General features: G+C 35.1%; 1 protein-coding gene across 1 annotated transcript in view; it reads left to right on the plus strand.

Moving 5' to 3' along the window:
* Positions 1-5,633, plus strand: part of LOC106762107 (probable sugar phosphate/phosphate translocator At3g14410) — an 18,692-nt gene extending 13,059 nt beyond the window's left edge. The window contains exons 7-8 of the mRNA XM_014645819.2: positions 4,867-5,010; positions 5,096-5,633. Coding sequence (XP_014501305.1) covers positions 4,867-4,991 — 125 coding nt within the window. The 3' untranslated portion in view covers positions 4,992-5,010; positions 5,096-5,633. The remainder of the gene's footprint in view (positions 1-4,866; positions 5,011-5,095) is intronic.
* Positions 5,634-11,750: the final 6,117 nt, after the last annotated feature.

Below are 11,750 nucleotides of genomic sequence, written 5' to 3' on the forward strand. Positions count from 1 at the left end.
TATTTATTTAAAAATTAGTACAATTCAGTTTAAAATTAGTATAGTTACTAGTTCAGTTCAGTTTATATTGTAGTTTAGTTAAAATTAGTGTAGTTTACAATTTAGTTAATAGTTCAGTTAGTGNAATTTACAATTCAGTTAATAGTTTAGTTTAGTTTACACAGTTCAGTTAATAGTTCAATTAGTGCAAGTTCAGTTAATAGTTCAGTTCAGTTCATACTACAGTACAGTTCAGTACGGTTCAGTTTGATAAAACAAAATATAGTTCAGTTCAGTTTGTCTGAAACTGAACTGTTTTACAGTTCAGTTCACTTTTTAGCAGTGCAGTACAGTTCAGTTCGATTTGCCCACCCCTACACACAAGGGTAGGGTAGGGCCCCTACCCTACCCTTGCGTGTCTGATTTACTCAAAGCGTCTGTTAGTATTCTTATGGTCTCTGAGTTTTCTTCTTCTACAAGAAAGTAAATCAAGAATTCATCTGCTGTATAGTTCTTAGAATGGGAAGTCTCCTCTTCCGGCTAAAGAAAGCTCTGGCCAGCAGGATCATCTGTGTAGGCGTGGCGGCCACAGCAACATCGTCCATTTACACTGTGGATCCTCACCAACGTGCGGTGGTTGAGAAGCGGTACGGAGGAGTTGTCCAAGAAACTGTCGGCGTCGGAATCCATTTCCAGATTCCTTTCGTCGAGAAAGCTCATATTATTAGTGTTGGTGGATGGTATCGGCAAACCCACGATAAAACCACCACTAAAGCTGGCCTTGTGAGCTTGAGTTAGGCTTAAAACCCACTTAATTTAAAGAATATACGTGGTTAAGTTATAGTATATCTTTGGTTGCAGACCTCACCTTACAAGCCGGTTTTGTGGGGTTGAGTTAGACCTAGAACCCACTTCTAACATGGTATCAGAGCTATGGTTAGAGTCTATCCTAGCGATATTTGTTGGGCAGATTGTTCCACCCGCTATTGGGCCATTATCTCTAGTCGATGTGGGACTTCCAACACAGTTATAACTTCATTTCAGATCAGTTAGTGGCTGAATTGGGTTTGGCAGTGGATAAAACTTTTCCGTATAAAGTTAGTCTGGGAGATGGCCATCAAAAGACTACTAGTGGGATTTGTAAAAGTTTAACTTTACATTTGGAGGTGAAGGAAGGTTTTTACCTGTTTGAATTAGGAGGTTTTTACACCACAGGAGCTACCACCCAAAAGGCATTTGAACCATCAAATTCTGATTAAAGTTGGAGTATAGTGGTGCTAGTTATAACTTCATTTCAGATCAGTTAGTGGCTGAATTGGGTTTGGCAGTGGATAAAACTTTTCCGTATAAAGTTAGTCTGGGAGATGGCCATCAAAAGACTACTAGTGGGATTTGTAAAAATTTAACTTTACATTTGGAGGTATTGGAGGTGAAGGAAGGTTTTTACCTGTTTGAATTAGGAGGTTTTTACACCACAGGAGCTACCACCCAAAAGGCATTTGAACCATCAAATTCTGATTAATGTTGGAGTAGATCCGATCAATGTGAGGCCTTCTAGGTACCCATACCTATTGAAGGCAGAAATTGAGAAACAAGTTGTTGAGATGTTGAAGACAGGAATTATTAGGCCTAGTAAAAGATCATATTCTAGTCCAGTGATTTTGGTTAAGAAGAAAGGTGGTAGTTGGCATTTTTGTATTGGTTATCGGGCATTAAATAAGGCTACAATTCCAGATAAATTTCCTATCCTAGTGATAGAGGAGTTGTTAGGCGAACTATATGGTGCAAGTTACTTCTCCAAAATTGATTTGGGGGTAGGGTTCAATCAAATAAGGCATTTCAATGTGTCATGAATACCGTTCTTAAGAAGTTTTTAAGGAAGAGTGTGCTTTTTTTCTTTGATGATATACTGGTTTATAGCAAAACTTGGGAGGAACACAAAGAACATCTCCGAATTCTTAGTACTTTATGGCAGCAACTGTTGTTTGCTAACTGGAAAAAGTGTGAATTTGGAAAGAAGCAAATTAGGTATTTGGGCCATGTTATTTCAAGTCAGGGAGTGGAGATGGACCTAGAGAAGGTGTTGGTTGTTCAAGATTGGCCTGTTCCACGTTCTATTAAGGCTCTGAGGGGTTTCTTAGGCCTTACGGGGTATTATAGACGTTTCATTAAAGATTATGGGAAGATTGCAAAACCTTTGACAAATTTTTTAAGAAAAGGGCAGTTTGCATGGTCCTCTCAAAGCACAGAAGCTATGAATCTCTTGAAGACAACACTGACAGCAGCACCAGTACTTGCTCTACCAGATTTCTCTCAAACATTTCATGTGGAATGTGTTGCAGGCAGAGTATTGGGGCTTGAGACAGACACATTTTTGTATCTTTGTTGTGGACAAGTTTGTACTTGTGAGAAGGGAGATTGTTCCCTTGGATGTTATTGAACATTTTCTTTGTTACCCACAAAATAATACACATTTTTTCTACTTTGAGTGTGTGTTGTGTGTTCCATCATCAAAACAGAGGAAAGTCTTAGTTTCTTATCACCAAGAAACCTAACCATTGGTCCAACCTACTGGATCAAGAAGGAGAGACATGGAAGGAAGATTGAGTACATTGGAAAGATTGGCTAGTGAACAGGGAAGAGTCATAGGCGAATTAAAGGAAGAAAATAGGGAGATTTTCCAAGAAATTAAAGATATGTTGCCGAAGTTAGAATCCCATAGAGCTATAACTGAAAGGAAGGACACCATGCAAGAAATCAGGGAGATCTTCCAAGAAATTAAAGATATGTTGTGGAAGCCAAAATCCCATGAAAGGGGATCCGAAGGCAGCCAGAGCTGGTAGGATCCTGAAGAGGAAATTGAGGTAGAAAGGGAGGAAAACCAGAAGTGCTGGATAAAAAGAGGGGAGTTGTCCATAATTGAAGGGAATGGCACCCAAGGTCACACAACAAGGACAGCAAATGTCTTTGAAGTTTAGAACATCACAGGAACAACAGAAGTACACCTAACCATCACTAGCATGGAAGAAAATTTGTCCAGGGGTTCAAGACCTAGCAACAAAAATCCAAGAACCTTTCTTTGGAAGATCTTGATGGCACGTTTGGGTTTGATAATAAGTGTAGTGAGATTGTTGATGTTGCTTCTGAGAAAGGTGCAAAAGCTGATGGGGAAAATACATTAGGTGAAGACTGTGATGGGAATGTTGTAACTCTTGCTTCTTATAGTGAAGTTGCAAAACGTGCTGATTTTAGTGGGGAGAGTGTGTTAGGTCTTGGTGCGTATGTTAAAACAATGGAGGAGGGTGAAGACAGAGGAAAGAAAGCAGAAAGTGGTGGGAACATGATGACTACTACTTCTGAGAATAAAGTAGAAGATGCGGCTGTTGGGAGTGTGGATGGTTCAAAAGTGGTCGGTGTTGAGGAAGCAAAAGACGGGGGAGGCAGTGAAGAGGTTCAAAAAGACAAAGATGTTCTGAGAACACTGACTGTAGGGGTTCCAATTACAGAGACATGTGAAAACACGGTGGTAGATGTGAAGGACTTGAGAGATGAAGGGTGTGATTTTGTTGTTGGTGATTTTGGTTGGGGACAAGCCGAGAGTAAACCTTGGTGGCTTGGCCTAATTTATGACCCACCTGATGCATCTGATGACGCATTGAAGCTGCAACAAAAGAACGGATCTATCTGATGACGCATTGAAGCTGCAACAAAAGAACAGATCTCTGGTTACCTACTTTGGGCATGGAACCTATGCAGAGTGTTTTCCATCACAATTAAAGCGTTTTGGGACAACATTGATGAGAGGGTTAAACAGAGTAGTTGCATCGATTTTGCCAATGTTGTACAAGAAGCTGCAGTGAAGGTTGGTAGGCCTCTGTCTATGAAGCTGAGTTGCTTAGTCGTTGACAAGCGAACAAGTTCTGAATCTGAATCTACTCTTCTATTGAGGAAAACTTCTAGAATCAAGGAAGGTGTGGTTGCGCCCGAAACTGGCATAGATAGATTTTTATACAGTCAAACTGAGCCAGCAGAATTACTTCTTCATGTGGATCGAATTGTACGAGTCAGTGATAGCGGTAGTAGTATTATAGAGCTGGAGATCTTCAAGGCTCGACTTTCTACATATTATTTGTCAAAATAAATTACCTGATTTTATGGATATCCAACTGGTGCCTGGAATTGGAAATAGTCTACTGGATGAAATAGTTGCTGTAGAAAACAGTAAAAGTAGTACTGTGGAGGAAAGTATGGAAGCAGAATCCCTTACAGTATCTAGAAAAGTTAAAGCAACACAGACAAGTGTAGTGGTTGCTGTTCTGCAATATCCTCCAGTTTATATGGGGAGGTTTTATGATAGCACAAATTACCAAACTGAAGAAGACGATGGGAAGAAGGCCACCACAGCTGATGGATCTGCCCCAAGTGGGATGAATTGGCTGATGGGAGATGAAGTCTTGCAGCAAATGTTAATCTAAAGGCAAAAAGGTCTACTAAAGGCAAAAATGATAAACTAGGTGCTAAGATAAGTTTGCTCCACTAAGAGTTTCACTGCTAGTCGATTGGGATATCAAGAGAGTCAGTCTCAAACCATAAAAATATTCTATATTTTTTTTGGCTTATTTTAGATGGATTTATAGTCATAGATGTACTAATCTGGACTGTGGACCGATAAATTTGTTAATTAAAAATAGCGAATATGATTCATTTTTGATAGAATATTTCTGAGAGAAGTATGAATAAAGGCTATAGTCAAATCAAAAGCTAAACGATCCGATGTAATAGTTATAATAATTGTAAATCTTAGATTAGAACCAATCATGAGCAGTGCTATCTGTTGATTAAGAAAAGGGAGCAGCTTCTGTAACCATTTTTTAAATTTTTATCCAGCCATTGCAGGGGTAGCAGCATATAATAATTTCAAGTTGAAAAAGGAAGCCTCTCGAGCCACCTCAAATGACTCCGACCCTGAATCTTCCCAAAGTCAAGAGTCTCAACCTTTAACAAGTAGATAGCTGCAGTCTTTAACACGAGGTATGTAAAAAATGTAAATGAAATATAGTTCTTATTCCCGCAATTTTGCTTCCTCTTATAGATTATTTCTTTGTATCTCTTCCAGTTGTCCATGCCTTATTCAGAAGTTGACGAGACTATGTAGTAGTTTTTACATAATCTAGCAAGAGGGCATCAGATGTTCATGTAGCAGATAGAAGTATACGCAAGCATTTTTTGTTCAATCTTATAACAATTTCAGCTAAATTTAGATCGGGGGAAGCACTGTGGTGATCCAATTTAGTACATGAAGATGTAAAATAGAAAACTTCATCCTTTAAAAAAGAGGTGCTTGGCCATGGCATTTGATTTTTGAGGAATTTGAGGTCATTCGCATTTCACAATATTTATTTGTTTGTAGCAATTTCCATTCAATCTTAGCGATTCAATATTTCAAGTTGAATGATCAAAGATTAAAAGCCTCTCCACCCACTATTTATTATTATTGGACAATGGTCCGAACAGCGGCATATAGAGTAGTTTGTTAGACAGATGAAAACTTGTAAAAGTAATTTGTTTATCTAAAATGTATTGATATCATTCGACATCGAGACATTGTTTTAGTGTTGGGAATATCTGATCCTATGTAATTTTTTTTATTTGCATGCTGTCATTGTTGTATTTTATGTATTTATCTCGTCGGCTCTCTCCAGTTCTATATAGTTATAGGGGAAGACAAAAATAATGTAAAAAAAGGGTATACGTTGTGTATTTGTAGCATGTGTATTTTGGAGTTACTGTATGACTGTTTCGGCATATATATATATAGTTACGGATTTTCATTTGTGATAATCCTTTTTTTTTTTTTTTTTCATTTAGTGGATCCGTCTGTGTTCTTGGGACAGGAGGCTTGAAATGAAACTCTAGACCTTTTTGCAGATAACAATGTTAATAATTTAAAATGTGCATATTTGGAACTTATATATGATATATGACAATTGCTTGACAGTATATGTAACTTTACAAAGAAATTATCATCTTTGATAAGTCCTAGTGAAGGTAATTATGGGTTTTTACATTTTGTTGGGCTTTTATAGAGTTATGTGTATTAGTATAAAGAAAGGAAAAGAAAAGAACCTAAAATTATTATTTGTCAATGGATTTGGAAATACTGTTGTTACTTCCAAATTTTGTGTTATTCCACATTTGTCTGTCATTGTCATAAAATTATTACATTCTTCTTGTTGAAGGTGATATTTTGTTAATCCAATAAGAAACTTAATTAGTAATTTGGTTTTACAACTTTTACATGAAGATAATGTTGTCCATTTTTCGTCAATTTTTTCGTCCTCATATCCTAGAAACAAACCTAAAAGTCACAAGTACATTCATGTGTCCATCTTCGATAATGCAATAGAAAAAAAATGAATATCTTGGATATATGATATTGGATTTGAAGGAGATGATTTCGGTAGAATTGTATTGTTGTAAAAAAAATGCATTGGAGAGAAAAGAGGATTTGGACTCACACATGATCATTGTATGACCTGAGAAAATGTAGAACTTATAAATAAAACTTGAGTGTGTTTTATTAGAATCTACGTATGTTGACAAGTTGTTGTGTAGGTCAATGAGTGAGAGGTTTTTGATGGGTTAAGTGGTCACGTGTTCAAATTTTGAATAAAACATAATATTTTATGTTATTTATTTTAGTTTATTTATATTTTTGCCCAAAGGCAAGAATGTCTTGAGGTGTAGAAAATATAAATAGGGGTGTAGAAAGTAAAGGCGTGCACTTTAAATAATATAAGCTAAAATTTAGAAAATTGAATGTGGAATCTGATAGTTATGTTTGTAAAAGTCCAGTTGAGATATTATAGGAAACATTATTTAGGTGATTTCTTTTAGTTAAAGACATTTTATTTTTAGAAAGGACTTTAGTGACCTAGAAATAAAAAGAGAAAGAGTAAAAGGAAAGACACTTAAAATAAATAGGAAATGAAAGAGAGCATTGTGAGACAAAAAGACTAGAATTTTAAAGAGGAGAAAAAAAACTCCTAGATACATAGCAAAAGCCTTAGGGTTGGCTTAAAATGACCTTATGTGTTTATTTATTTATTTATTTGATAATAATTTTGAATGCTTTAAATGATTCATTGGAGTGCTTGTGGATTATTTGGGTGAATAGTGAGATTATGGTAGCTTATGTACCATGGAAATTTTACTAAGACCAATAATGTTAGAATGGTGTTGTGGAATGATTAACATGAACAATAAACCAAGAAGGAGATAAATTGGTTTCTTATTGTAAATGTGTGTCTTTAATAATTTTCTCCCAATTTGAACTTAGCGAATAATTAAAACAATAATAAAAAGTAAGGGAAGAGAGAAAAATTGCACAAATCACTAATGCAAAAACAATGTATAATGTCATGCGTTCAACGTCCAACCACTGAATAACCAATGTTAAAAATGATCGGTGATTTTTTGTAAATAAATGCAATTATTAAATGTCGTTTATAATTGTAATTCGACGTAAAAGATATAAAACATCGAATGCCCCAACGTTAGACGTTAAAATGTTAGTGAATTTAATAAAAAATTGAGCGAAAGATTGAGAATTCATTCTTTTTATCTTAGCGCGCAAGACTCTTTTCTCTTCTCAATCTGTTCTCGAACGAAGTTTGACGACCATCACAGGTAATCTTTCTTTCATTTGATACAAATGCATGTTAATTAACTACTTTATATATGATTTTTGTTTGTTTTGACCGATTATTTTCGTGCTCTTGTCCTTCATAGGTACATTCTGTTTTCTCTCTCACGAGTGACGACACTTTATTCTGATGAATCCACCTTTTGAAGGTTAGTTTTCATTTTCGTTTTGAATAACTTATTTGTTGAACTTGTTTGTTGTTTTTTTTTGTTGAACTTGTTTATGGTTGTTGTTTGGTTGAACTTGTTTGTTGTTGTTGTTTGGTTGAACTTGTTTGTTGTTGTTTGATTGAACTTGTTTTGATCATAGTTCATGCTTTATAAAATACCAAAAACTGAAATTTGTTGTTTTTCTGCTTTTTAGGTCTCATAGAGTTGTAAAAAAGGATCACAATTAATTAAAAAAATAAAAAAAATTGATTAATGTCGTATATTGACAAAATTCGACATTAAGTTAACGTCGTATATTGACAAAATTCGACATTAAGTTAACGTCGTATATTGACAAAATTCGACGTTAGTTTAATGTTAAATTTTTTAAAATTCTACATCAATTTAACGTTTCCTGATATAACGTCATTCACGAATTCGCCGTTAAAAATCCAAAATATTCGACATTGTACGCGATTTTTGTACTAGTGAATAATTTTTATATTAGTTCAGATCATAAGGATTCTGTCTAGTTGCTAATCCCAATAGAGATTAACATTCCACTATCACAAAACCAATAAACTATTACAATCACACAAAAAAGCAAGTTTAAGAGTTTAGAAACATCTCTCTTATTACCACAAAAGATGAAACTCACTTACTCCGAAGACCACAAGGGATGAACACCTCCTTCAAATGCTTCATGAAGGATGAACACTTCCTTTGAATCTTCACAAAGGATGACAGACTTCACTCAACAACAACTACAACAACATTCAATCACACTCCTAGTGAAAGTTCTCTCTTTTGCCAAAACCAAGCTCTCAAAGCTAAAACATTAGAGTTACACAAACCCTAAGTCATAGTTTTCACAATTTAAGCAAACATATGCATGTTAGAATGAGAGTCTAAAACCTTTTTATAAATACCTCACTCAAGGACACTTTCAAAAAATCCGTTGTAAGTTTTTTCTTGAGTGATAATCGAATTATCTAAATAAGATAATCGATTATGCATTTAATGAATACACAATTGCCAAAAGCATGCTAAAAAAAATTCTAATAACTAATCGAGAGAATCTATTATAATAAATCATAATCGATCATAGATAAAATTGATTATAATAATTGATCTAACATGGTGTATTGATTACCTCAGCCCTTAAATATTTAGGGTTTTAAAATCATTTAACATAATTTTAGTCATTTTTTGTAAAGATTTATTTTTCCTCTCGACGACTCTATTTTGTTATGATATCCTTTGAGAAATTATGATTTATATTAGTTTTTGCAAAAATTTTGAAAAAGATCATTTTCAAATTCATTCCATGATAGTTAGACATATTGAGAAAAACAATACAAATTTTACTCAAATTAATGAAAATGCTAAACAATATTATTTGAACTAGAAGTACAACAATTTGAAAAGTTAACTAAAAAGTATATAAAGATAAATCTCTTATGATTTTGAAAAGTACTTTTAAAAGTCAAGTTAAATAGATTCAAAATTTATATTTACATCATATTAGAATTTTTAATATTCACTGTTGAATGAAATTGTTTTAAGAGTTGCGTTGTATTTTATTTTTTAATTATTTATTCATTTAAAATAATATTTCGTAAATTTAATGCCTAACTTTCTTTAATTTAAAATTGTAATTCATCATATACGAAATCAAATATATTTTTACAAAAATGTCTCGTTTTCACCCTTCATTTAACATACTTTTGACACATGCTACATGGTCTCGTTCGATTGGTTGTTTGGGTGAAGAAACTCAACTCTTTTTTAAATGATCCGGAGGATAATTTTGGAAAACAAAATGTATGAAATTTAATTTTCACAGTTTCATTTTTATCCTTCGTTCAATTTGGCTTGGGTTTGTCGCCTCCTCTCTCTATTGGCCTCCTTCTCTCTCCATTCGCCTCCTCCTCTCTCCATTCGCTTCATCTCTCACATTGCTCCCTAACGCGTCGTCTCATCCAAAGGAAACCAAAAGAGGTCTTTCGCAATCATTGTGTATCGGTAAGCTCTCTTTCTCGTTTTGGGTTTGTTTGGCGTTGTGGCTCTGTTTCGTTTTGGGTCTGGGTGTCTTTCGCGTTTTCACTTAAGTTCTTTCCTCGTTTTGGATTTGTTTAGTGTTGTGGCTTTGTTTCGTTTTGGGTTTGGGTGTCTTTCGCGTTGTCACTCTCTTTCTCATTGTCTCGCTTCTCGAACACTAGCCTATTTTTGTTGTCTTTATTTTTTTGTGTTTTGTGAACCCTAATCCACCGCCATTGATTTATTTGTATGAAATATGTGCAGTTGCAATGGCGTCAACATACAGTGGTCCATGACAATGAACAAAGAATAAGATATGAGTTTGTGTCCTCCTTTGGTTATGTGCAGAATGAAGAGGGAGTGTGAGTTCCGAAAGGGAACACAACCAATGAACAACGTCAACGTACAATGGTCCATGACATTGAACAACCAATGTTTCCTGTATTATATTTGACAAAATCTTAAGTAGTGAATAAAGTCGTACTTAATGGATAGTAAAACACTAGATAATCACATACAACGTTCAAAACACACTGTTATTCACCAGTGGTCCCCCACGGGTTCACTAGTGGCTCCTTCAGTTCAACAGGATGTGCAAAATCCAATTCAGACATGTGTAATCGATTACAACCCCTTGTAAACGATTACAATGTAGTTTTTTTGCACCAGACATGGCAAAACTTCACTTAACACTATAATCTCTCAATGAGTGGTCCCCACCTCTATCTTGGGGGACCCAAAACATTAAGATGCAATCATTCCTTACTAAAGAACATAAAATTACAACTAAAACAACTGGACTTGGGTCAAAACACACTGTTATTCACCAGTGGTCCCCCACGTGTTCACTGGTGGCTCCTTCAGTTCAACAGGATGTGCAGAATCCAATTCAGACATGCGTAATCGTTTACAACCCCTTGTAATCGATTACAATGCAGTTTTTTGCACCAGACATGGCAGAACTTTACTTAACACTATAATCTCTCAATAGGTGGTCCGCACCTCCATCTTCGGGGACCCAAAACATTAAGATGCAGTCATTCCTCACTAAAGAACATAAGATTACAACTAAAACAACTGGACTTAGGTCAAAAGGCACTGCTATTCACCAGTGGTCCCCCACGTGTTCACTGGTGGCTCCTTCAGCTCAACAAGATGTGCAGAATCCAATTCAGACACGCGTAATCGTTTACAATCCCTTGTAATCTATTACAATGTAGTTTTTTGCACCAGACAGGGTAGAACTTCAGCTGTGATCCCTTATGTTTTCATTGGTGCCTCATTATGTTCAACAGGTTGTTAAAAATTGAAATTACAACACAATAGTAAACAATTACAACACACAATTTAGCACCATCATCTTCACCAATTTAGTCAAATTCATTATATCACTAACATTATCACTTCCAAAAAATGGATTCTTCAAAATTTAAAATGTATACCAAATCAAAATATAAAACACTTCAATAACATAAATACATGCAACCAAACATTCATCTACTATATATTGCAAGATATAGGTTTAATTACAACATCAAGTTCTTGTCCTATTCAACATCAAGTTCTTGTACTATTCAAAATACCATACAATAATCACTAATTTTTTTTTCTAGGTCCTACAATTCCTATGTATGGTGTCCTTAAGGCTTGACTCCTATAACGCATTCTTCTTCCCATCCTCACATAGGTGTTCAATTGTGGTTCGGTGTTGCACATTACATCCGGTGTGTTCTGCGACATTCCACCATGTTCGGTCTGAGAAATAATGACGAACCATTGCTCATCCGTCAAGTACTCGTTCAAAGTGCAAACATATATCGTTGAAAAATAATGACGAACCGCCAACTGCTCAACCAAAAATAAAACAAATGTAAACA

This window comes from Vigna radiata, chromosome 5 (genome assembly GCF_000741045.1).
Source record: "Vigna radiata var. radiata cultivar VC1973A chromosome 5, Vradiata_ver6, whole genome shotgun sequence".
Taxonomy (NCBI): Eukaryota; Viridiplantae; Streptophyta; class Magnoliopsida; order Fabales; family Fabaceae; genus Vigna; species Vigna radiata.